Here is a 27,452-nt window from a genome sequence, read left to right as displayed (position 1 = left end):
TTTTTAAACTCATTTTAAAAGGTTTGTACATACATATGAACTACACATCCTGAATTGTAGAAGAATACAAATTCAAAACAGGAAATGAATATTCACAATGTTTGCTTGGTGCTGGTTACTTTGACATCATACCCTGTCATCTCACCCTACTTCTACTGATACTTTTCCAAATATATTCCCAGATCACAGAACGATTTGGATAAAATTGTGTTTTTCCTTAATACTCTACTGACACCTAGTGGTTATGCTGTAGTAGTACAGCTACCATGTCCCGAGAATGTTCCTCACATCTGGAGAAGAGTAAACTTCAGCACACCAACACCATGGGCTCAATTTTGGTCATGCATTTGGATGTGGGAAATTGAATATGTTCATACATGTTTCACTAATTCCACAGTAAGATGCTCATACAAGTGAGAAACACATACCACAGTAACACGTTGATACATGTTGGACTCACAGAAGCATGCTGCTGCAGATGAAGGATGAGCTACATTTACACGTGACCTATGACCTACGGGTGCGTCGCAAGGAATCAGACCTGAGCAGCAGTGTCCAATCATATATAAGCAGGCCTGGTGGGGGTGCACAGCAGTGTCCAATGATATCTGAGCAGGGCTGGTGGGGGTACACAGCAGTGTCCAATGATATCGCAGCAGGGCTGGTGAGGGTACACAGCAGTGTCCAATGATATCTGAGCAGGGCTGGTGGGGGTACACAGCAGTGTCCAATCATATCTGAGCAGGGCTGGTGGGGGTACACAGCAATGTCCAATCATATCTGAGCAGGGCTGGTGGGGGTACACAGCAGTGTCCAATCATATCCGAGCAGGGCCGGTGTGGGTGCACAGCAGTGTCCAATCATATCCGAGCAGGGCCGGTGTGGGTGCACAGCAGAGCCAATCATATCCGAGCAGGGCCGGTGGGGGTGCTAAGACGTCTGATTTTAGTCATCAAGGTTGTGTTTATTAGTTGAATGAGGGGACACTGCTGGGATAAAACAAAAACCTGCACCCTTTTCAAGACCAAGCCTGGACACATCCAGCATATAAGCAGCAGCGTGATTTCAGAGGTATTAAGAATAAAACAACTCTAATACATGCTACATAGTGAATGGACAGTTAATGGCACCTGGAATATCAGTACAACAACATTCTCGATCAACTTTGATATTTTTCATACTTATAACCGACTCAAATACGCATTATGCTGTAAAATCACAAAATAAAATCGCTCAAGTTTAAATGGATGTTTCATCATCTTTGTTCAGAGAAACTTAGCGAAGTTGGAATTACGAAAGTACGTTCACATAAAAAGGTTCAGAGAAATAAAATATCAGGTCAGGTTAAAACATGACCAACCTGTACTCTCAAACACACATTACACCTCTCCTGGGGCAGGCAGCTCTTCTGTCACTCATAAGGTAAGACACAGACACACACACACACAAGCTGTTAATCATAAGGTAAGACACAGACACACACACATACTGATCCAGTGATGGCTGAGGTGTCAATCATAAGACAGGCACACACACAGACCAAGACCAAGGCGCACATGAACTAAAACAGTGTCTGACAGATGTGCGAATATTGCAGAGACAAGTGCTTCACATGCACCAGGAGATACCTGAACAACCTGGAGATACCTGAACAACCTGGAGATACCTGAACAACCAGGAGATACCTGAATGACCAGGAGATACCTGAAGAACCTCCTAACTGAACACTGAAAGCAAAAGACATAAAGCTATCTGTCTTGTCAAACCGCTTCTGTTACAAATACAAAACGCTGTTTCTTATGTTAATTTTACACTTATTGATTATAAATGAACCTCCCTGACACTTTGGCCATTTCTTGTATTTCTGAGGGAAAGGTAACACTGATGCGCTCCACTGCTAGAAAAATAATGCCATAATAACAATAAAATAATGCCAAGTGATTATAATGTAATAAATAATAAATCCTACTATTTAATTTCATTACTTTCAGTAAACAGTGCACTGTGAACACTGGCCTGCACAAATTTCCCACAAAGAAACATGTAATTAACTTGAGTTTTATAATGCCTATTTTACTCATATTTACTCTTGCAGTTTATTCTGGCTTCTTGCTGACTGGCCAGAAGCCCAGTAGGGCAGTGCGTGATTGGCCAGGAGCCGAGCAGGCGAGCGCGTGATTGGCCAGGAGCTATCTGTGGGTGTGGCCTGTTGAACAGAGGGTGGGGTTAGCATTATGAGGGAGGAAGCAGTTTGCCTGTGGGTGTGGCCTGTGGAACAGTGGGTGGGGTTAGCATTATGAGGGAGGAAGCAGTTTGCCTGTGGGTGGGGCCTGTGGAAAAGTGGGTGGGGTTAGCGTCATGAGGGAGGAAGCAGTTTGCCTGTGGGTGGGGCCTGTGGAACAGTGGGTGGGGTTAGCATTATGAGGGAGGAAGCAGTTTGCCTGTGGGTGTGGCCTGTGGAACAGTGGGTGGGGTTAGCATTATGAGGGAGGAAGCAGTTTGCCTGTGGGTGGGGCCTGTGGAACAGTGGGTGGGGTTAGCGTCATGAGGGAGGAAGCAGTTTGCCTGTGGGTGGTGCCTGTGGAACTGTGGGTGGGGTTAGCATTATGAGGGAGGAAGCAGTTTGCCTGTGGGTGTGGCCTGTGGAACAGTGGGTGGGGTTAGCATTTTATGGGAGGAAGCAGTTTTCCTGTGGGTGGGGCCTGTGGAACTGTGGGCGGGGTTAGCATTATGAGGGAGGAAGCAGTTTGCCTGTGGGTAGGGCCTGTGGAACAGTGGGTGGGGTTAGCATTATGAGGGAGGAAGCAGTTTGCCTGTGGGTGGGGCCTGTGGAACAGTGGGTGGGGTTAGAGGGATGTGTCTGTGAGCATGTAGGAGGGATTAGTGTAGTTCCTGTAGGGGAGGACCCCGTTCAGCTCCACAGGGGAGGGAAGGGTGCAGGTCTGCTCAGGACGTCCCACAGACGCAGCCCCGCCCAACAGGAACGTGAAGGAGTTGGCAGACGTGGGCGTGTCCAGAGACGGGTCCAGGCTTTCGACCCCCGGAGACCCGGGGCAGTGGCGGGGGTGGGGCTGGTAGCCATCGTCCGCCCACAGCGGGAGGGCATGCGGGGGTGCTGAAATCTGGGGCTTGTACTCCACAGGGGGCGGGACACCCTGTGTGGGCATCAGAGGGGTACACACCGCTGTGTAGGTGACCCCTGTGCGCCTGGTCTCCAGGGAGGGGGCAGGGGGGGCCAGGGGGGCCGGGGGGACACACCCATAGGACCTCCTGCCCGGTGCCTGCTGGTAGCACCCGATGTAGGGGGGGCAGCTGGAGTCTGTGTCAGGTGGGAACCAACACCCCCCTTTCTCCTCACCATGATCTACTCCCGAATTCTCAGCCAGGTGCGACATTATTTCAATGCTGTCATAGGGGATGTGCATGGGTTCCATCCCCTGGTAGCTTAAAATCTGAGAAGAGCAGTTAGAGACCAGAGTTAACATCCATCCTTATCTGACCTCACCTATTCACCTCCATTAACATCTATTCACCTCTACTGACATCTATTCACCCCCATTAACATCTATTCACATCCATTTGCAACTAATTACCTCCATTAACATCTGTTCACCTTTATTCACATCTCTTCAGCTCTGTTCACATCTCTTCACCTCTGTTAACATCTATTAACATCTACTCACCTCCATTAACCTCCAGTCACAATCACTCACTTCCAGAAAGACAGAGACAGGTACAGAGCAGGTGTGGGATGGCAGAAGCACAAGGGCATTGTGGGACACCAGAAGCACAGGGGCATTGTGGGAGGCAGAAGCACAGGGGCAGTGTGGGACACCAGAAGCACAAGGGCATTGTGGGACACCAGAAGTACAGGGGCATTGTGGGAAACCAGAAGCACAGGGGCATTGTGGGACACTAGAAGCACAGGGGCATTGTGGGAAACCAGAAGCACAGGGGCAGTGTGGGACACCAGAAGCACAGGGGCATTGTGGGACTGAAGACTCACTGGTGTTGTTGCCCAGTTATGGGACAGCTTTGGCTGGGGAATGTCAGAGTAGAACTTCTCCTTCATCCTGTTACACAGAGAGAGAAACAGGAAGTCAAAGTCGTGAGACTCACATATTCAACACAGTCTTCTCTGTCACAATTTCATGAGAAAAACAGAACACCTTCCCCACTCAGAGTGGATCTGATTGAATCTGAGGTCTACAGACAAGAAACCGACGTGTGAAAATGGTCTTCCCCGAAAACAAAAACAAAGCAGCTTCCTCTCCTACCATTTCCTCTTGCGGTAGCAGGTTACAGTGGTGAGGATGAGGACACAGGCCATTGTACCCAGGGAAATGAGAATTACGCAGATCAGCGAATCAGCTGCAGAAAAAGAGAGCAAACGGCATTCCATGTTTCACACAGCCAATAGGAAAGGGGGCCTCTCGCCACATCCCTGAACATTTACATACTGCTGTCAGTCCCAATGAGCTTCCATCATTACTCACAGTGCTGCCACTCAAAAGTCACATGACTGATTAGTCATGTGGTTATAGAGTAGCATACACAAACACAAGCATAGTAAAATGATAGTGTGGATATAGTAATGTTGTTCCATAATACTGTAATTACAAAGTGATTATAAGAAAGTGTACTTTAACTGTAGTGTAGTAAAATGGTACTTCAGTTATATAGTGATGTGGTTATATAGTAGTGCAGTTGTATAGCAATGTAGTTATATAGTACAGCAGTTGTATAGTAATGTGGTTATATAGTACTGCAGTTGTATGGTAATGTAGTTATATAGTACAGCAGTTGTATAGTAATGTAGTTATATAGTACTGTAGTTGTATAGTAATGTAGTTATATAGCACTGTAGTTGTTTAGTAATGTAGTTATATAGTGGTGTAGTTGTATAGTAATGCAGTTATATAGTACAACAGTTATATGTTAATGTAGTTATATAGTCATGTATTTAAATAGCTGGACTTGGCTGTGCATCATGCAATCGTAATAGATGTTAGCCACAATTACAGGATGTCCCGTGAAATAACACCACAACCCACCCTCCCCCCCCCCTCCCCCCAAAACCTGTGTGCTGTGTCATATAATCCTACATGTCCACAGCAGACCTGGTTCAAATGAGGACCCAAAATATTGGAACCCTTTAGTAATACTCTGTGCCAAAGAAAAGAAAGCATTCCTCCTTACAGACAAAAAAGTAGCATCTGTTTTCATTCAAATTGAGAACAAAAGGTTTACATTGCTGTGGCGGCATGTTCTATTTGATGATGGATCTGGAGTAAAGCTTTCGGTTTTCCCCATCTAAAGAGTAATTTGACCCAGGTTTGGTCCACGGTAGCCCCATAGTCTGTAGCATGTCAGGCTTACACACAATGCACTGAGATTGCCAAGTTTCACTGCATCAGACGTGCTCACTCAGCTCAACACACAACACTGTGCAGAGCTGGAGGTGGAACTGCCCCTTGTCAAAAGAGGCCAAGGTCCAGCACTGGCCAACACAGGCAACTACAGGAAACAGGGGACACCCAAACCCCATCCTGTGGAGTCACAGGGTCTGGAAGGTTTCATCGCTGCCCAGCAATAGGGCAATAACTCACCCACTCCATGGCTCTAAACTGGTAGTTGATTTTAAGACGAAGACAACTAGGACTAGGGTGGGAAATCCCAGCTTAGGACAAGCACGGATTTGTGAATGATGGGGTACAGGCACCATTTCCGAGTAGCCAGCCTTGGGGTGACTGAGTCTGAGACACTAAAAAGGGGGTGGAATGGCACTCACAGTAAGGGCTGAGCTGAATAGAGACCACAGCGCCGCTCCCCTCCCCCGCCGCTGTGAAGGCCCTCACTGTGAAGGTGTAGTGACCCAGGGGCAGGTTCCTCACGGCGTAGCCTCTCGCCTCTGGGTCTGTGATGTTCTCTGGCAAGGAAAGAGCGAAAGATGACCCAGCAAGACGAGTTAAACCAGGTGTCCCCAGTCTTACCCGAAAACGGCCTGCGTGGGTGCCGGTTTCTGCTTTAGCCCCGCCGTAAGACACCTGATTGTACTTATAGAGGTCTTGATTGAGGATCATGGTTAGTTAACTAGGTGTCGCAGCGCTGGGCTGAAACAGACACCTGCACGCACAGCGGCCATTTTTGCTATTAGGTCAGGGTGGTCCTCTCTCACACAGGCAGCCACTCCCTCCACTCTCCCTGTCATGGCTGGAGCACCCTCTGTGGAGCTAGCTGAGCTCACATCTGTTTCTGTGGAGGTCACTGAGCTCAGAGCTGTTTCTGTGGAGGTCACTGAGCTCACATCTGTTTCTGTGGAGCTAACTGAGCTCAGAGCTGTCCCCGTTTTGCCAGCGTCTGCTGCTGCTGTAGTGATTGAACGCTGTGCCTGACTGAGCATACCTGTGGAGACCAGGCCCGAAGCGGAGGCCCGATGGACCGAATATCCGCGGATGAGCCCCCGCTGACCCTCCAGAGGAACCCCGTCCCAGCGGAGCCGCACTTCGGACCCACTCTGCTTCACCTGCAGATTCTGCACTGGCTGGTCAGGGGCTGCTCACGGAGCACAGAGGGGGGAGGGGTAAGGGGTGGGAGGGACACGGGGCCCCTGCTTTTAGTATGTGTGATTCCTATGTTCTCATGTTCCACATGGGCTGAGTTCTCATTATGGATTCTTATGTTCTCATGTTCTAGATGGGCTGAATTCTTATGGGCTGAATGACCTGCTGTGTAAAAGGTTCTGTAAGTCACTCCGGATAAGTGCGTCTGCTAAATGCCTGTAATGTAATGTAATATAATGTAATGTTCTCTTCATTATGGATTCTTATGGGCTGAATGGCCTGTTCTCCTCAGTATAGATGGTTATGAGCTGAATGGCCTGTTCTCCTCAGTATGGATGGTTATGTTGTAAGACAGAAGCCCAGCAGAGCTCACCCCTCTCCTCACTGTACTCCTCCCTCCTGGCCAGCAGCTCCAAGATGCCCTGACTGCAGCTGTAGATGGACAGTGAGTACTTCAGCCCTGCTGTGAAGCACTCTGAGGCAGAAGAACAAATGGAGAGAGTGAGGCGATCCATTCTCTGCTCTGACCGACAGTAGCACACAATGGCAGCGTAGTATAATAGGTAAGGAGCTGGTCTTGTAACCTAAAGGTCACAGGTTTGATTCCCAGGTAGGACACTGCCGTTGTACCCTTGAGCAAGGTACTTAACCAGCATTGCTTCAGTATATATCCAGCTGTATAAATGGATGCAATGTAAATGCTATGTACAAAAAAGTTGTGTAGATAAATGCCTGTAATGTAATGTAACAACCGACACCCACCAACAGCATATGGCATTAAATAATCACACAACAACACACACTTAATACATTAACACTGCTGACCAGTTACATACATTAACTTTGGCATCAGTAATGTAATATAATCTTACCTATTGATATCAGTAATGTAATATAATTTTACCTGTTGATATCAGTGAAGTAATATAATTTTACCGGTTGATATCAGTGATGTAATGTAATTTTACCAGTTGAGATCAGTGATGTAATGTAATTTTACCGGTTGAGATCGGTGATGTAATATAATTTTACCAGTTGAGATCAGTGATGTAATATAATTTTACCGGTTGAGATCAGTGATGTAATGTAATTTTACCAGTTGAGATCAGTGATGTAATGTAATTTTGCCGGTTGATATCAGTGATGTAATATAATTTTACCAGTTGAGATCAGTGATGTAATGTAATTTTACCGGTTGAGATCAGTGATGTAATTTTGCCGCTTGATATCAGTGATGTAATATCATTTTACCAGTTGAGATCAGTGATGTAATGTAATTTTACCGGTTGAGATCAGTGATGTAATGTAATTTTACCAGTTGAGATCAGTGATGTAATGTAATTTTGCCGGTTGATATCAGTGATGTAATGTAATTTTATCAGTTGAGATCAGTGATGTAATGTAATTTTACCGGTTGAGATCGGTGATGTAATATAATTTTACCGGTTGAGATCAGTGATGTAATATCATTTTGCCGGTTGAGATCAGTGATGTAATGTAATTTTACGGGTTGAGATCAGTGATGTAATGTAATTTCTAGTTCCCATGGTGACCGACTGAAGGGGAGGCTCTGGTCTCAGACTCACCAGGTGGAATCCTGGCCCAGGTGCGTTGAGCTGGCACCCTCACCCACTCCACCGTACGGCCACGCCCGCTGTGGGCGGGGCTCCACTCTACAGCGTACCCGCAGGTCGCGTTGGCGCTGGCAGGCCAGGACAGGTTGAAGCCGCCGCCGGAGCCAGGGATTCTGGAAACACTGGCTGTACCGCCTACAGACATAGGATCAGCACAGCTAACACAGGCTGCAGACACAGGATCAGCACAGCTAACACAGGCTGCAGACACAGGATCAGCACAGCTAACACAGGCTGCAGACACAGGATCAGCACAGCTAACACAGGCTGCAGACACAGGATCAGCACAGCTAACACAGGCTGCAGACACAGGATCAGCACAGCTAACACAGGCTGCAGACACAGGATCAGCACAGCTAAGATAGGCTGCAGACACAGGATCAGCACAGCTAACACAGGCTGCAGACACAGGATCAGCACAGCTAACAGGCTGCAGACACAGGATCAGCACAGCTAACAGGCTGCAGACACAGGATCAGCACAGCTAACACAGGCTGCAGACACAGGATCAGCACAGCTAACACAGGCTGCAGACACAGGACCAGCACAGCTAAGATAGGCTGCAGACACAGGATCAGCACAGCTAAGATAGGCTGCAGACACAGGATCAGCACAGCTAACACAGGCTGCAGACACAGGATCAGCACAGCTAAGATAGGCTGCAGACACAGGATCAGCACAGCTAACACAGGCTGCAGACACAGGATCAGCACAGCTAAGATAGGCTGCAGACACAGGATCAGCACAGCTAACACAGGCTGCAGACACAGGATCAGCACAGCTAACAGGCTGCAGACACAGGATCAGCACAGCTAACAGGCTGCAGACACAGGATCAGCACAGCTAACACAGGCTGCAGACACAGGATCAGCACAGCTAACACAGGCTGCAGACACAGGATCAGCACAGCTAAGATAGGCTGCAGACACAGGATCAGCACAGCTAAGATAGGCTGCAGACACAGGATCAGCACAGCTAACACAGGCTGCAGACACAGGATCAGCACAGCTAAGATAGGCTGCAGACACAGGATCAGCACAGCTAACACAGGCTGCAGACACAGGATCAGCACAGCTAAGATAGGCTGCAGACACAGGATCAGCACAGCTAACACAGGCTGCAGACACAGGATCAGCACAGCTAACAGGCTGCAGACACAGGATCAGCACAGCTAACACAGGCTGCAGACACAGGATCAGCACAGCTAACACAGGCTGCAGACACAGGATCAGCACAGCTAACACAGGCTGCAGACACAGGATCAGCACAGCTAACAGGCTGCAGACACAGGATCAGCACAGCTAACACAGGCTGCAGACACAGGATCAGCACAGCTAACACAGGCTGCAGACACAGGATCAGCACAGCTAACACAGGCTGCAGACACAGCACAGCCCAGGGCACTGGATCAGCACAGCTAACACAGGCTGCAGACACAGAAGGATTTCAGCCAGCTTTTTGAGTGATAAGATGCTATAGAAATAGATGTATATAAATGCTAAAATTTTACTATGCTTATACATCTCTTCCTGAGGACCCCGTTCTAGACTCATGTCATGTGCACCTGATCAGGCTCCTCTACCTGTGCAACCAGGTGGCCCACTCACCTGCGAGCTCAGCAAAGCCAACGCTGGAAGGAGGGGAGGAGCCGGCCCCGTTGAAGGCTGTAACCGTGACAACCCCGTGTCCCATGTCCTGGAGGAGGAGGCTGTGCTTCTCTGGGGGCAGCTTGGAGCTCCGCCTTCCCCTCAGGGAGCTGTCCCAGGACACCTCGTAGCCCCGAATCCGGCCGTGACTCTCACTGGCCGAGAGAGGCTGGCCAAAACGGGAGAGAGAGGCATGTCGCTCAGTCCCTGTTCAGCACCTGCTCAGTACCTGCTACCTGTTCAGTACCTGTTCAGTATCTGCCTCCTGCTCAGTACCTGTTCAGTACCTGCTTCCTTCTCAGCACCTGCTCAGTATCTGCTTCCTGCTCAGTACCTGTTCAGTACCTGCTACCTGCTCAGTACCTGTTCAGTACCTGCTTCCTTCTCAGCACCTGCTCAGTACCTGCTACCTGTTCAGTACCTGTTCAGTATCTGCTACCTGCTCAGTACCTGTTCAGTATCTGCTACCTGCTCAGTACCTGTTCAGTATCTGCTTCCTGCTCAGTACCTGTTCAGTACCTACTACCTGCTCAGTACCTGTTCAGTACCTGCTACCTGTTCAGTCCCTGTTCAGCACCTGCTCAGTACCTGCTTCCTGTTCAGTACCTGCTACCTGTTCAGTACCTGGCAAAAAGGTGAGAAAGTCAGAAAGTCCTTCTTCCACCCATGAACTCAGCCAGCTGATTTCACTAATTAGTTCTGCCTCCTGGCTGAAGAATTGAGCTAATTAGCAAATCCAGGTGATTGGAACACTATCCTGGGGAGGACTTTTACTTTCTGAACCTGACTGTCAGCACAGTGTTATTGCAGTGCACTGTAGCGCACTGTCAGCACAGTGTAATTGCAGTGCACTGTAGCGCACTGTCAGCACAGTGTTATTGCAGTGCACTGTAGCGCACTGTCAGCACTGTTATTGCAGTGCACTGTAGCGCACTGTCAGCACTGTTATTGCAGTGCACTGTAGCGCACTGCCAGCACAGTGTTATTGCAGTGCACTGTAGCGCACTGTCAGCACAGTGTTATTGCAGTGCACTGTAGCGCACTGTCAGCACAGTGTTACTGCAGTGTACTGTAGCGCACTGTCAGCACAGTGTAACTGCAGTGCACTGTAGCGCACTGTCAGCACAGTGTTATTGCAGTGCACCGTAGCGCACTGTCAGCAGTGTTATTGCAGTGCACCGTAGCGCACTGTCAGCAGTGTTATTGCAGTGCACCGTAGCGCACTGTCAGCACAGTGTAATTGCAGTGCACTGTAGCGCACTGTCAGCACAGTGTAATTGCAGTGCACTGTAGCGCACTGTCAGCAGTGTAATTGCAGTGCACTGTAGCGCACTGTCAGCACAGTGTTATTGCAGTGCACTGTAGCGCACTGTCAGCACAGTGTAATTGCAGTGCACTGTAGCGCACTGTCAGCAGTGTAATTGCAGTGCACTGTAGCGCACTGTCAGCACAGTGTTATTGCAGTGCACTGTAGCGCACTGTCAGCACAGTGTTACTGCAGTGCACTGTAGCGCACTGTCAGCACAGTGTTACTGCAGTGCACTGTAGCGCACTGTCAGCACAGTGTTACTGCAGTGCACTGTAGCGCACTGTCAGCACATACACACAGGGGACCAGTACAGAGTTGATGAGGCGCGCTTACCCTCCACAGGATGAGAGCTGAGTGGCTGCTGTTCATCTGCATCCAGACATCCAGAGCACCGGGACCTGGAGACACAAACGCAGTCTGATGCCCCTGAATCAGGAGAAATCAGCGCCATGTCGCGCGCGCGCGTGTGTGTGTGTGTGTGTGTGTGTGCGTGTGTGTGTGTGTGTGTGTGTGTGTGCATGTGTGCGAGTGTGTGTGTGTGTGTGGGTGCATGTGTGCGTGTGTGTATGTGTACATGTGTGTGCATGAATGCGTGTGTGTGTGCGTGTGTGCATGTGTGCGTGTGTACATGTGTGTGCATGAATGCGTGTGTGTGTGTGTGTGTGCGTGTGTGTGTGTATGTACGTGTGTGCATGTGTGCGTGTGTGTGCATGTGTGCGTGTGTGTATGTGTACGTGTGTGCATGTGTGCGTGTGTGTATGTGTACATGTGTGTGCATGTGTGTGTGCGTTTATGTGCACATGTGTGTGCATGTGTGCGTGTGTGTGTGTATGTGTACATGTGTGTGCATGTGTGCGTGTGTATGTGTGTGCATGCGTATGTGTGTGCATGTGTGTGTTTGTGTGTATGCACGTGTGTATATTCTACACTGATACACTCCTGTAAATATCCTACACTGATAAACTCCTGTAAACATCCTACACTCACACACTCCTGTAAATATCCTACACTGATACACTCATGTAAATATCCTACACTGATACACTCCTGTAAATATCCCACATCGTGCAGACTCTACAGCCCTGCTCAGATACTCACGGTCCTCTTTGGTCTTGAATTTGAAGAAACTCCAGTCACTCCATTTCCAAAAATTCTGCTGTGTCCCACATCTAATCTGCAGGCTGTAATTCGTGCCCGGCTGCAGGTCGCGCAGCACCAGCTCTGACAGCCACCGTCCCGTATAGTTACTCTGCACAGGAACAGCCAAACCAAATTCTGACCACATTATAAAGTACGCTTCCAAATCCTAAATCATAACTGAAGAGAATATAACTGGTGGTATTAACGCTTTGAATAGTAGGATTTCTGGAATGCTTTTTCAAAGTTCTCTGTCAGTGTTCTAGAACTCCACCGCTTTCAGTCACCAGCAGCGACTGTTACATCAGCATTAGAATGTTCAGGTAAGAACATTCTAATGCTAATACTTGTACTTTTACAAGGTCGAAAAAGATGAATTCACAGAAGTCATAAGTGAACTTTTCTTCTGCTTCTTTTGAAGTGCAGATAAGTCTTAACCTGCCCATGCACCCCTTTGGGAAAGGCCCTACCCCTTCCAAAGAAAAACAGGGTGTTGCTGTGATATAACAGCCAGTTAAAGTGAATGACTTTATGAATGATTATGATGTTGAGATATGATTTATGAATTTGTCTGGCAATGGCCATGGACTGAAAATCCCACTGAGCAGTTCTTAGGATTTTCATCACATTCCCACTCACTTTTCCCAGAAAACCACAGTTTTCACAAGATGACTATATATGGTATGTCATACTTTTACATACACTGTACATGCTCCATCCTACTTTTACACACATTCCACACACTACATCCTACTTTTACATACATTCCACACACTACACATACATTACACACCCTAACACAGCTTTGCCTCTTCCCTCCAGCCCTGCTCCTTCTCTTCTCACTAAGCTCCACCTCTTCCCTCCACCCCTGCTCCTTCTCTTCTCACTAAGCCCCACCCTTTCCCTGCAGGCTCAGTCAGTCACTCACTAAGCCCCGCCCCTTCCCCCCAGGCCCAGTCAGTCACTCACTAAGCCCCGCCCCTTCCCCCCAGTCTCAGTCAGTCACTCACTAAGCCCCGCCCCTTCCCCCCAGGCCCGGTCAGTCACTCACTAAGCCCCGCCCCTTCCCCCCAGTCCCAGTCAGTCACTCACTAAGCCCCTGCCCCTTCCCCCCAGTCAGTCACTCACTAAGCCCCGCCCCTTCCCCCCAGGCCTGATCAGTCACTCACTAAGCCCTGCCCCTTCCCCCCAGGCCCGGTCAGTCACTCACTAAGCCCCGCCCCTTCCCCCCAGTCCCAGTCAGTCACTCACTAAGCCCCGCCCCTTCCCCCCAGTCTCAGTCAGTCACTCACTAAGCCCCGCCCCTTCCCCCCAGGCCCGGTCAGTCACTCACTAAGCCCCGCCCCTTCCCCCCAGTCCCAGTCAGTCACTCACTAAGCCCCGCCCCTCCCCCCCAGTCCCAGTCAGTCACTCACTAAGCCCCGCCCCTTCCCCCCAGTCCCAGTCAGTCACTCACTAAGCCCCGCCCCTTCCCCCCAGGCCCGGTCAGTCACTCACTAAGCCCCGCCCCTTCCCCCCAGTCCCAGTCAGTCACTCACTGTGTTGGTGAGCCCGCTGTGCATCAGCTGGACCTGGCACAGAAGGTGCAGCTCTTCATGGGCCCGGACACTGGCCAGTGGCCATCTCCACTGGACACTGGCGTTCCAAGCATTCACCTCAGCTGATGGCTCTCTGAAAGGACGCTGCAGGCGCACTGTGGACAGACCAAACTTATTTTGTGCCAACGCTCCCAACTTATGTGATGTCCACGTATGGGACGGTACTGGCCTGGTTGAAGGTCTACAGCTGGGCTGCCCAACCCTGTTCCTGGAGATCTACTCTCCTGTAGGTTTCAACCCTAATCTGGCACACCTGATTCTACTAATTAGCAGCTCAGTGGAATCTCCACCTGTTGAATGAGGTATGCTTTGATGGAGCGGAAGGATGACAGATGCAGGAACAGGGCTGGGCAGCCGAGGTTTACAGACTAATGATGAGTTCCACAGCTCACAGGGTCTCTGTTGACAGCCATGCTCTGTTCCGATGAAGCTACGAGACGTTTTAATGTATATGCATTTAGGACACCATATTTACATCACTCAATCTTTATGCACACATTTCTCAGTCTTTTATTTGTCTTATTCTCATCATTCAGATTTTAAGAACTGAATGAACAGCCATTTTCCCCTCCGAGTCACGGGCTCGGAAGCGGTGGCAGTGGTGATGTCACTGGAAGGCTGCGTCTGGCGGAGCCCACCTCTGTGATTCAGGTCTGCCGTGTCTGTTAGCACCAGGCTGCCGAGCGGGTTCGAGGCCTTCAGGGTCCTGTTCCTCTCGCACAGGCCCTTGCCAAGCTTGCACCGGAATGACGGCTTCCTCACTTGATTGGCCTGCGAACAGTTCCTGGAAGCAGTGGTGGAAGGAGGAAATCGGCCGCCGTGTTGCAAGAGCGTTAGCCAACAGCACAACGGGAACAAGTCAGCAAGCCAAGAGTTACATAACCTAAGGAAGAGCTGGGCGGAAAACACACACGAACAACAGAGCAGGATAAATCCCTTTACATTTCACTACAGACTCTGCTCTTTAGGTAGACAGGTACCTTCCGTTCAAGGTATAGGTGGTGCGCCGATTCCCAGACAGCTTCGTCTGCCGCCCTGGGTCCCACTGACACTCCACAGACTCCAGGTCTGTTTCACAAACCAAGGCGCAGTCGCCAGGGGGGTCTGGGGGTGGGGGAAAGGCCCAAAAATCACACGGTGCACGCTGGTCCAATCGCTGAACAGTCACATGGTTCAGGCTGGTCCAATCACAGAACAGCTACGTGGTTCAGGCTGGTCCATTCACTGAACAATCACAGCTATTGGTTCTAGCTCCTGCAACCCTCCGAAGTGCGCAATTTAAACTGTCTTTCCAATATTTATGGACAAATATAAATGTACACATACAGCCATTCACAGATCACCCAGTCATCCGGATTCAATGCATACCAGACCCAATAATGAGCAATAAACTACAGGGGCTTGGCAAAGGGCAACAAAAGCGGAACACACACATTAACAGTAAACAGAACATTTCCCCAAAAGTTCACATTTAAACAGTTACGTCATACTGTAAAATTTTAGAATTATCATAGAAAATTAAACACACACACACACATTATTCACTGCAGTGATCCAAAAAACAGACACTTCAGTTTGACTCAAGCCTCCCAGAACAGCACATGACTTAAAAATCACTCAAAATCATTCTCAATAAGAATGACGTTCAAGCCATTGACGAGGTAGCCATTGTAATTTCCTGCAGTGTAAATGTTCTGTGTCTGAGAAGTTTCCGGACAGGAAGGTAGCCATTTTGTTTACTTCAGTGATTCACACTGATAAAATAAGTTTCCTTAAAGCTCAGTGTACCTAAGAGTCCAGTGAGAAACATACAGCCTTCATAGAAAAGCCATTTCCAAGTGTGGAGAAGTAAAGGAACCGCAAAAATCACTCACAGCCAACAAAGAGACTGGAGCCCGTGGTGTCGGGGTTGGTGTCGTTGTGGCTGCAGAACACGGCGTTGGCAGAGCTTTTGGTCGCTGTCACGTTGCGCAGGGCAACCATGTAGCTCTGGGCGCCGATCGGAGTGGCGTCCACGACTTCATTGTTGTATTTGATGTCGGTCAGCGCACGGCCCCTTCCCACAATGCAGCAGAAACGAACGGTGCTGCCCACGGCAACGACTTTCTCCACAGGGTAAACCTGGACGGGCTCGCGAGAAGGAACAGCCGTCTCTGGAGAGGGGACAGGAACAAAAAGAGTGAGTCAATTTCAATGAGCAGCTGTGTGTGTGTGTGTGTGTGTGTGTGTGTGTGTGTGTGTATGTGTGTGAGTGTGTGAGTGTGTGTGTGTATGTGTGTGAGTGTGTGCACGTGTGAGTGTGTGCATGTGAGTGTGTGCATGTATGCGTGTGCGTGCACGTGAGCATAAGCGTGTACAAGTGTGTGTGTGAGTGTGTGTGTGTGTAAGTGTGCGTGTGGGTGTGAGAGTGTGAGTGTGTGTGTGTGTGAGTGTGAGTGTGTCTGCGTGTGTGTGAGTGTGTGTGTGTGTGAGTGTGTGGGTGTGAGTGTGTCTGTGAGTGTGTGTGTGTGTGAGTGTGTCTGCGTGTATATGTGTGTGTGTGTGTGCGTGTATGTGTGTGTGTGTGTGCGTGTATGTGTGTGTGTGTATGTGTGTGATGATGATGATACAAACCATCTACAGTCAGTTTGGGGCTCCACTGGCTGGTGTGGTCTAGCCGTCGGGACCGAACTCTGTAGGAGTGTGGGGGGCACTCCAGTGGAGTGCGTGAAGTCCAGCACCAGCGCCCCTTTTTCAAAAGTGGATCTGCCTCTGTGGTGACCTGCACATTTAGCGCATTACAGAAATTAAACCTGCATATTTGACACAACATTAACACAATGCAACCTGCAGATTTAGCCCAACATTACTGTAAATAAACCCACACATTTAGCCCAACATTACAGTTAATAAACCTGCACATTTAGCCCAACATTACTGTAAATAAACCTGCAGATTTAGCCCAACATTACTGTAAATAAACCCACACATTTAGCCCAACATTACTGTAAATAAACCTGCACATTTAGCCCAACATTACAGTAAATGAACCTCCACATTTAGCCCAACATTACTGTAAATAAACCCACACATTTAGCCCAACATTACAGTTAATAAACCTGCACATTTAGCCCAACATTACTGTAAATAAACCCACACATTTAGCCCAACATTACAGTTAATAAACCTGCACATTTAGCCCAACATTACTGTAAATAAACCCACACATTTAGCCCAACATTACTGTAAATAAACCTGCACATTTAGCCCAACATTACAGTAAATGAACCTCCACATTTAGCCCAACATTACAGTTAATAAACCTGCACATTTAGCCCAACATTACAGTAAATGAACCTCCACATTTAGCCCAACATTACAGTAAATAAGTCTGCTCAGTATCTTGGTCCAATCACCTGGATTTGCTAATTATCTTAATTCTTCAACCAGGACGCAGAACTAAGTAGTGAAATCTGAGTTCATGGGTGGAAGAAACAAATGGCAGGGCTTTCACTTTCTGACCCCTGGACATTTACATTTTACTTTCTGACCCCTGGACATGTACATTTTACTTTCTGACCCCTGGACATTTACATTTTACTTTCTGACCCCTGGACTTTTACATTTTACTTTCTGACCCCTGGACTTTTACTTTCTGAGTCCTGGACTTTCCACCACTGAAAGGGACACACTCTTGTGTATTTTATAAGGCAGCAACATTTCTAACATTTGCCATTAATACAGAAGTAGCTGTCACTTGAATAATATGCACCTTCTGGACAATTTATTATGAAGGTTTAAAAACAGGCGCTTACATTGTGCACAACATCTTCATTTTGGAGGACCTCAATGTCGAAGAGCAGACTTTCTGTAAGGTTGTTGACTGTGGGGAAGTGATCCAGTTTCCAGCAGACAGATATGCGTAGTCCGACCCAGTCTATTTCCAACTCCACTGCATGTGGCATGGTCAGCCCTGAGGACCCAAGACATGAACTACAAATCCCAGCATGCTCTGCGCAACCTTCCCCTGCTGGGTGCCTGCCCACTCACAACCCTTCTCGAGAGGTTCTAGGTACAATAATGGATGTGTTCATAATGGCTAGCTATCACATAAACTTCATTTAAAAATAATCAAACCACTTGTATTGCATTTATTACATTTCTAAAATGGAACCAGCGGGTGGTGGGCCCAGGATGCTATGTTGGTGGATGATTTACCCTTTACGGTGGGTAATAGCGTGATGTGTTTGCAGATGGCTAAGGCTTGATGGAGGGGACTGGCCCACATACCAAGCGTGGCGTCACTGCCATGGTTCCCCTGGAGGCTGAGGACAAAATACAGAGTGCACAACACCCAGATTCCCATGGTTCCAAGAGCCCACTAGGGGGCGATGTGCTGCACACACAGAAACTCCTTCTGCTAAAATAAGAAACCATGATTTTAGTCACAGACTATTATAAAACAACAACGAGAAAACCTTAGTAACAATGGATTAGCTTGGTATCCAGGCACTTAGCAGGTTAGCAATGCTCAAACCCTTAAGCAGCCTTACTATTAGCCTTACAAACCCTGAGAATAAGTGTTATCTGTGACAGATGCACAGCAGGGCCTGTGTTATCTGTGACGAATGCACAGTGAGTGAGTGTGTGTGTGAGTGCGTCTGAGAAAGAGGGAGGGACAGTGTGTATGTGAGTTTCTGAATGAGAGGGAGGGAGAGAGAGAGTGAAAGAGAGGGAGAGAGAGAGAGCGTGAGAGTGTGTGTGAGAGAGAGGGAGAAAGAAAAAGTGTGTGAGAGAGAGAGCGTGAGAGAGAGTGTGTGTTAGAGAAAGAGACAATGATCACAAGAGAAAATGATCCTGCGTAAAGCTGTGATGCCAGATTTACACAAGATAATTTCTCCCAAGATACTCAACTCAAACAGCTCCCCGTGTCCTGGTGAGATCAGAGCACACAGGAAGCGTGGAGGAGTATGGGGAACACTTCATTCCTCAGCTGTAGGAGGAGAAGGGTCTGGCCTGAGAAAACTGGGCAGGGCTCTCTGGGGGAGAGTTTCACCCCCTACTGGCACAACACCAGCAAGGAAAGCCACAAACTAAACATTCACACAAAATGGCTCCTCCCACCAAGATGACTCCTCCTTGCAGAGAAATCTGGGAAACCACAGTCTTGTGAAAGAAGCAAGACGTAGAGTTCACGGAATTGCAGTGGTCAGATCATGACCTTGATGTACGTCTTGCATGAGTCAAATTTAACCGGCTAATACAAGGTGGGCTCTACTTTCACACCAGTGCCACCTGGCCAGGCTCATAGTACCCGAGTAACCCAGCATATGTAAAGAGACAATAAACACCACAGCATTTAAATATATTAATACAGAGGCCTGTTTTTATGCTTTTATACAAAAAGTAGGTGTGTATTTAAAAAGCTGTCTATTCTTCAGTTGGAGCCCTGATAAAAACAGGCATAAGATGTCAGGGTTCTGTGTCTTCCCCCCCTTGTTGTTCTCTGTTGGGCCGCCAGATGGCGGCACCTCTGCTTTGTGTTCAGTTAATTGTTTTATTGTTTCCAATCATCTCATTATTAGTTGCGTTTTGTCTCGTGTTCCCTTCCCTCTCTGTGGCTTGATTGTTCATCGTGCCCTCCTGTGTCTCGTCTGCGTCTTTCTACTTAAGTCTCCCTCTTCCCTCACTCAGGCGCTGGATTCTTGTGGTTCTGTCACCTGCTTGCGGTTTTGATACCTGTTTGTGGTTCTGTCACCTGTTTGTGGCTTTGTTACCTGTGTTTGCTACTTGTGCGGTTTTGCTACCTGCCTGCCTGCTTGTTTGTCGCCCGTCGCCTGTTACCTGTTCCTTGCCTGCCCGTTGCCTGTTGCCTGTTCCCTGCCTGCTTTGTTCCCTACGTTTTGGGATTTTGTATTTTTGTTTTTCCCGAGTTTTTGGAGGATTTTCTTTGTTGGTCATGATCGCCCAGCGAGGCGTTCTGTTCCCTTGGGTCCCCGTTCTTTTCATTAAAGTCTTTTGTTTTCCCCATTTTGGAGTTTTTGTATTTTTGGCACTCTGCGCTTGGGTCCATTCCCTCGCCCCCGCCTAACATAAGGATGCAGAGACAGGGACAATGCAGGGGAAACAGCAGAAGGTCATGTAGCAGAAGCCTTTTCATCTGGAATATGGAATAAGCCTTTTCATCGCAGAGTGCCCGAAATCTTGGAGTTGTGCTGGACAACAGGCTGGCACTCTCTGAGAATATCGCGGCAACCACCCGGTCGTGCAGGTTCATCCTGTACAATATCCGCAGAATAAGACCACTCCTCACCAATTATTCCACACAGCTCCTGGTCCAGGCCATGATACTGTCACGTCTGGACTACTGCAACTCCCTCCTGGCTGGCCTCCCAGCATCAGCCACCAGAACCCTTCAGCTCATCCAGAATGCAGCAGCACGTCTGGTTTACAACCTCCCTCGTGACTCCCACGTCACTCCCCTCCTCATCTCCCTCCACTGGCTACCAGTGCAAGCTCGCATCCGGTTTAAGACACTGGTGCTTGCTTTCCAAGCAGTCAAGGGGTCAGCTCCTGGTTATCTGCAGAAGATGATCAGACCCTACAAGCCGGCCAGATCGCTCCGATCGGCTACTACAGGGCGGCTGATTCCTCCCCCAACACGAGCAGCAACAAGGTCTCGACTCTTTGCAGTTCTGGCCCCACGATGGTGGAACGATCTTCCAGTGGAGGTCAGAACAGCAGAGTGTCTGAGCACCTTCAAACGGAAACTCAAGACGCACCTCTTCTCTGTGTACCTCTCTCCTCTTCCCTAAACCCCCTCCCATAACTATTAAAAAAAAAAAAAAAAAAATTTTTGGTTCAGACTATCTTGTTTCTCCTTAATGTATGCTATCTTAGTAAAGGCTTTTTATCTGCATTTTGTTCAATGGACTTAAGTGGACTTGATCCTGAGTTTGGTTACACTGTTGTAAGTCGCTCTGGATAAGAGCGTCAGCTAAATGCCTATAATGTAATGTAATGTAATGTAATGAATACACCTCAGGGGTAACCCTCTGATCTGAGCCCAGTACACCCCAATTACAGGAAGGTGCCTTCCCAATAAGCCAGCTTTTAGCTACTTCTTCCAAAACATAATCCTACTTAGGCGGGCCTCCAATTTTATTAGTCCCAAACATAAGTCTGAACTCCTCCGTGACAATCCTAGTTCCCCTAACTGTAAACGTCAAACCTGTCTGTGTGAATCTTTGGGACTTTTTGCCTGTGCTCTTAATATGGACCAACATGTGAAAGAAGGTGGCCCAATATTGCTTTTTTCAACTAAGAGACCTGTCAAAAAATGATCTTATCTTTTCGAGCTCTGGAAAAAGTCACTCTCGCTTTTATCTTATCACGACTGTACTACTGGAATGCATTGTATTCATATCTCAGTGGCCAATGTCTTGCACGTTTGTAGCTAATATAAAATGCAGAAGCCTGACTTTTAACTAGAGTCACCATATAATCCCAGTTTAAGACTCTTTGCATTGGCTGCCAGTTAGTTAAAAGTTATTTAAATTTTTTATTAATAACTTTAATGGCATTACACAAATATGCTCTTGACTACGTTTCTGAGCTTTTAAAACATGAAATGATACAAACTCTTAAATCTTATGAAAATGTAATTACAACTGTTCTGGAGTCCAAACTGAAACAAAAAGGAGACCTTTTACAATACATCTCCTATAGACTCTTTTACAGTTGAGAAATCAGATCAGATCAAAACCTGCCTTATTTTAAGACCCTTTTAAATAGGCTACACTTTCACAGACTTGCCTTTCATTAAATCAGCCTTTTGCTGTATGTATTTCATTTTTTCTTTTATTTTTATTTAGACTTTTTTTTAGAAACTACGTTTTAACTTGATATCCGTTTCCATTTGAAATTTGTTCTTATTATTATATTGTACTGTATGATTGCTTCATCTCATGTTTTGCATGATTTCGTGTAAAGCACTTAATTGAAACAAATTTGGTGTATAAAATCGTTATTATTATTATTATTATTATTGCATACCTTTCCTGGGACCGCGGGGTGTTATTTCTCGTTCTCTGTCGAACCCGATATCGCCAGGCTCGTGCGGCTATTTTGGGCGCGGGACGCTCCTGTGATGAGTTCTTGGCGAGTCTCCCGGGCAGCGTTTCCCACGGTGGAAATAATCTGTGGTATTAGCCTAACTACAGAACCGCAGGCGGAATCCCGAAGCTGGCACAGGCAATCCCTCTACCGACTCTCGGTCAGCAATAGACACTATAGGGGACTGTTCAAAGCCGTGCAGGTAGCCGACTCCTCATCTAATTTACATAGTTGCTGCATCCGTTAGTGCGCCCACAGCAACCGAAGGGCAAGCCAGTGTTGGAGCGCAGCTAGGGAACCCCGTGTTAGTTCATTCTTATTACCTGGCCCTTCTTTAACTCAATTTGTATATATATTTTTTAACTCAAGCGCAACAAAATAAATAAATAAATAAGTAAATAAATAAATAAATAAATAAATAAATAAAATTTTAAAATCCCTGCATTTTCTGAAAGAGCAACTTTGAAAATCCTGAAAGCTTGTGTGACTTTTAATGTTCTCTGCTGTTGGTTCATATTTATGCTTCTGTTTTTTTACTCTGTAGCACTTTGAGATTTATTTCTAATGAAAAGTGCATTACAAATTAAATGTATTAATAATAATAATCATAATAATAATAATAATAACAATAAAGCTATTTCCTATTATAAATTCCTAAATATAAAAGATTAATATTTTTTCCTCATAGAAAGTTGCCAGAACAGGAAAAGGTTTTGATAACACAGTAAAATCTTTAATGTCAATTTAACAATGTAACTTAAGAGTTTGTATGAGTACTATATCAGAGGTAGATTCAACACTGAACTGGTGCAACGAACACATTTCCCTCTTTTCAGTCCCGAACAGAGCTCACACGGTAAACTCCGTATGGGACGTCTCAAAACTGGTCAAGATATCTATCAGGCTTTGAAAAACAATATACATCAATACTTACGGTCTATAGAAGCACTTAACGGCGGAAAGCTATTTACGGTCACGACGTCAGGTTTAAGCACTCCATATTCCGTAGTTTAATAGATTATCCGGTGTATGCCTTAACGAATTTTCTGTGACGAAAAAAAACTAGTTTCGTTCTCAGGTGTGCTATAAACTTACTTAAACGTTAGAGATAAGTCAGTCCTGAGTGAGACAAAAGGCGACGCTAGGCTATCAACAATTAAAGAAAATGAGGAGAAAAGTGAAACCATCAAATAGGTTTCTAGAGAAAATCGTAAGAAGCCGTAGCCTATTAGCAGGAAGTTTCCTCACAGTTCCAAAAAAAAAATAGTTTCCGAGAAATGGAGTTAGGCTACTCGGTTTCATTAACATTCAGTCGGCTCCTCGACTCCGTGCATACTGTAATTCTAACGAGTGGTTTCTTGAACAATGTGAGGTGTAATTAGATAATTATTGCGAAATTAGGCATTTACTTCTATGCTCTGTGGTTTATGCAGCGGCTTTGCAAAATCATGCATTTGTCTAAACAACCGCACACACAGTCAGAAGTAAACTTTGTTTATTTGTCACGTCGTAAACATTTGCCTAAAGATAACAACGTATTTTTACGTTAGATTGATAATAGGCTGTAGTTTACATATGTCATCCATTCAGTGCTCAAATTTACATCAGTAGTAGGCCTACAAGAGGAGCAGCAACATATGGCCAGAAGAAATAAAAGAACATCTTCCTTGTGCTGCTCCAACCACGGGTGAAAAGGAAGATTTCATTTCTAATATTTCATTCCTCCGAACACTCCCCAAATATCAAATAATTTTAAGCAGTGGAATAATATCTGTACGTACGCGTTTTACGATAGGAAAGCGGTCCCCTGCTCCTGGTGGATGGCGTGTGACATGATAAGCGAATTTAGCCCGTAATCAGCACGTGCTGTGCAAGATACGTCCTGTCAGGGTGACGGGCACGAGGGAAACAGATGTGAGAGATCGCAATACACGGAGTTGCTGGGGGATAAGTAACTTTGTAGAGGCAGGTCTTCTTTCAATAACTGGCATGCCTGTCCTTCAGGCGTGAGCTCTGTCACGCTCTGCAGGATGTTGCTTGTTTGTTTTGCGCGGTCTAGTCATGTCCTCGGGACTTCAACTCCATTTCCCAGAAACACTTTCCCCTAGAGACTGGGCCCGGCAATGTAGTTGCTGTGAGATGTTCTCAGGACTATATATATATATATATCGATTACTAAGAGAAGCCTTATCTCTGCCTTACATGCAAGCTCCGAAGATGAGCAAGCAAGCTATTATCTGTGGCCCATTATCTGTTTGAGAGAGTGACCAGATCCATAGCAGTCTCGCCACCTTCAATGCATGCCCCTCTCGTAAACACAGACTTAGTCAATAACTGGCCCACCGTCTGGAATGGCCTACCTTCAGAATGATGGTCTCCACCCTAGCTGTGCAGGTGCAGAGCTGCTTCCATGGAACACTGCGCATGCCCTTAACGGTGCTGCTGTCTGACTACAACTACAGCAGATACTCTAACAGGCCTATAGGCCTCAACCGAGTCCTTGGTCTTCTGGTTTAATGAGTCCAGCCTACCGGTCCCCTTCCCTTCGCATTAAATGTAATCCCATTTGCTTAGTAAATATTTGCACAGAGCCTACTGATGTTAACCACTCTAATGCATTTTCTGGTACCTTGACGACTACTTGGTTTTCATGTGAGCATGGTCTAGATGTAAGAAGCTTAATTTCTAAAATGGATTTTCCAAACCAATCCAGCCTCTCTAGCCTGGTCACACGGCCTCTCTTGGAGATCAGATTGCTGCAGTCCATCAGTTTTCAGGCTGCCCTGATAAGCGGTGGGGTCACCAAGTTAGGTGATCTCATGGACAGAGGAGACTGGAGGACGGTACATGAGCTTGCCAGAAGGATTGATACCCGGTCAGTACGCCTGGTAGAGCAAGTTGTAGAGAGGGTCCGTGCCTCACTTCCTGGCCCGTTTCGGATGGAAATTCAGAGACTCAAGCAAGATGGCTGGCCAGACTTGGAAGAGGAGATGGGGTTTCCAGCTTTAGTCTTAACTGCAGCTATTGATAGTCAGCAGGATGCAGATAACTCCATACTATGTCTTAGCACACCTCAGCTGGGAAACTTTGAACGGATCAGCAAAAAAGCTCTGTATCTGGCAGCAGTAAAGGTCCATCACCAAGGCACTCTGAGGAAGGTGAAGTCATCGGGGTGGCCAGGGGATTTGGGACCAGGTTCTTACCTGAGAGGGTGTTGGCGCTCCCATAGAAAAGCGTACTGCGGATCTGCAGTGGAGGCTTGTCCATGGGGCCATCGCTACAAACAGACACATTGCACATCTTGATCCAACAGTGGAGGAGACTTGTTTATTCTGTGGGGAGGTAGAAAGTGTGGAGCACCTCTTCTTTGAGTGTGATAGACTAGATGGCATGCTAGGGATAGTGAGGCAGTGGTGCACAGGGATAGGCATGGTTTTTTCTAGGGAGCTGTACATAGGAGGGCCAAGGTACATAGTTTTAGAGAAGAGGAGGGTGTGTCTGCTAAATTATATTTTTGGGCAGGCTAAGTTAGCAACTTGGATGAGTAGGAAAAACAAAAGAATTGGGGAAGGATCAATGGACGCAGCGAAAATCATGTGTGGACTGATAGCAGCAAGGCTTCGCGTACCATACCAGTTCTCCTACCATACACTTGTGGGAAACAAACAGCTTTTTGAGCACTTGTGGGGAGTTAATAGGGTGGTATTTCATGTGGATGAGGAAGGGGGGCTTAATCTTGGTTTTTGATCCTTTGAATTTTTATTATTTTCTTTTAATTTTTTTTTTTGCTGATGGAGTTTGGATGTTTTTTTATATAAGAAAATGGAAGTGTATATGTTTCTCTTCTCTCTCTGCCTCTCTCTCTCTTTTCTCTAGCTATTTCTGTGGTTGAACAATGTCCCAATAAAAGGGTTTTTAAATCTCAATCCAGACTTTTTTTTTTTTTACTGATTCTGGCTGAATGCTTCTATTCCAGACCCTAACCCTGCTCTGGCTGGCTATAATATTTTCAGGTTTGAAAGAGAAGGAAGAGTGCGTACTGAACACTGAACCTGGAAAACTTAAAAGCTTTTTTGAAAATTTTTTTTGCAGTTTCTCTGTGGGGATAACCTTGCCACGATCTTTACTAGGCCCCGCACATCTAAGCTGAACTCCATATGTCTTGCACCTTTAATGCCTATTTTACTTGAAATACAGGCTAAAGGTATTAGGCTACCTGGTATAAAAATTAAAAAAACTTAAGGTAGATAAGATTTCACTCAATTTAATTACCCCTCCACCTCCCACTTTGCAGAATGATTGTATAGACTTCCAATAATTAATTTAATTGTAATTAAAACCAAAATAGGAAATTTCGAGGAAAGTTGTGTCTAAGATTATGTTTAAGTAAGTCGTCTTTTTATGTTACTGTAGGTAGAAATTCAATAAATGTGAATATATTAACTGAATTCTTCTCTACCCACTACTGTTGGCCTAATACTTTGGCCTGTACTGTATGTGTAGCCTTAGCGTGTGTTAGAGAATGCATGACTGTACTTTTTCACCTGCTAGCGGTTATTTTGTGCTTATTTACATGCTAGGTAAATCCCCTCGGTCCCAGGCGTTTACTGGATCTGCCCGTTTTGCCAGGTCATTTGTAAATAAACAAAACAAGCTTGACTGAAACCAGGCAGCTGAAGGCAGTCTTTGTTCTGGAATATTCCTCCCTTTTCCTGGTCTACCGCAGGATATGATATGTATATTAAAAAAAACAAACACAGGAAGAGAGGCTGGTCTCCAAACACATCGCCGGCACATTAGTGTAGACTAATAACCTTACAGCACTATGAGCCTGGCCAGGCTGCTCATAACCTTACAGCACTATGAGCCTGACCAGGCTGCTCATAACCTTACAGCACTATGAGCCTGACCAGGCTGCTCATAACCTTACAGCACTATGAGCCTGACCAGGCTGCTCATAACCTTACAGCACTATGAGCCTGACCAGGCTGCTCATAACCTTACAGCACTATGAGCCTGACCAGGCTGCTCATACCCTTACAGCACTATGAGCCTGACCAGGCTGCTCATAACCTTACAGCACTATGAGCCTGACCAGGCTGCTCATAACCTTACAGCACTATGAGCCTGACCAGGCTGCTCATTTGCTCCATGGCTTTGCTCCATGGCTTTGCTTTGCGCATTTAAAGCCTAAAGAACCTACTGTAAAATGTTTCCCTACTTTTGTCTTGTTTTTATGAAAAAAAATAAACCAAAGTAAAAAACAATCTCCAAACCAGCATGCACCAGTACCACTGAATTGTCTGAAAGATTCAAAGAGAAAAAAAAACTGAAAAAGAAAATGTGTGTCACACAGCTAGTCCGGTCATTGAACTGTTACTACACCGACCACAATCCTGCCACAATCCTGTCACAATCCTGCCACAATCCTGTCACAATCTCACGCGTTTCCAATCGCACACACAGCAACA

At 46.7% G+C, this 27,452-nt stretch overlaps 1 protein-coding gene across 3 annotated transcripts; it reads right to left on the bottom strand.

Annotated features, from left to right (window-relative positions):
• On the bottom strand, positions 1 to 24,026 carry LOC118212092 (leukemia inhibitory factor receptor-like). 3 transcript variants are annotated; one of them, XM_035389683.1, is made up of 19 exons: positions 23,763 to 24,026; positions 18,781 to 18,859; positions 18,157 to 18,286; positions 17,682 to 17,839; positions 16,501 to 16,648; positions 15,762 to 16,040; positions 14,868 to 14,991; positions 14,526 to 14,671; positions 13,828 to 13,982; positions 12,251 to 12,401; positions 11,486 to 11,550; positions 9,805 to 10,012; positions 8,150 to 8,332; positions 6,937 to 7,038; positions 6,412 to 6,555; positions 5,792 to 5,932; positions 4,278 to 4,371; positions 4,007 to 4,073; positions 1 to 3,452 (listed from the first exon to the last, which is right to left on the bottom strand). In XM_035389683.1, the coding sequence occupies exons 3-19, from the start codon at positions 18,230 to 18,232 to the stop codon at positions 2,847 to 2,849; spliced, it is 2,847 nt and encodes a 948-aa protein (XP_035245574.1). In that variant the 5' UTR covers positions 18,233 to 18,286; positions 18,781 to 18,859; positions 23,763 to 24,026; the 3' UTR covers positions 1 to 2,846. The 3 variants fall into 3 exon arrangements, with proteins under 3 accessions (XP_035245574.1, XP_035245572.1, XP_035245573.1); XM_035389681.1 differs by lacking the exon at positions 23,763 to 24,026 and adding an exon at positions 22,916 to 23,695 and having other exon boundaries at positions 5,792 to 5,929; positions 6,406 to 6,555; XM_035389682.1 differs by lacking the exons at positions 18,781 to 18,859; positions 23,763 to 24,026 and adding an exon at positions 22,916 to 23,695 and having other exon boundaries at positions 5,792 to 5,929; positions 6,406 to 6,555.
• Between the last annotated feature and the right edge of the window lie 3,426 nt (positions 24,027 to 27,452).

Source organism: Anguilla anguilla, chromosome 14, assembly GCF_013347855.1.
Source record: "Anguilla anguilla isolate fAngAng1 chromosome 14, fAngAng1.pri, whole genome shotgun sequence".
Lineage (NCBI taxonomy): Eukaryota > Metazoa > Chordata > Actinopteri > Anguilliformes > Anguillidae > Anguilla > Anguilla anguilla.
Note: the sequence above shows the minus strand (reverse complement) of the source record. Positions and strands in the feature narration are given on the sequence as shown.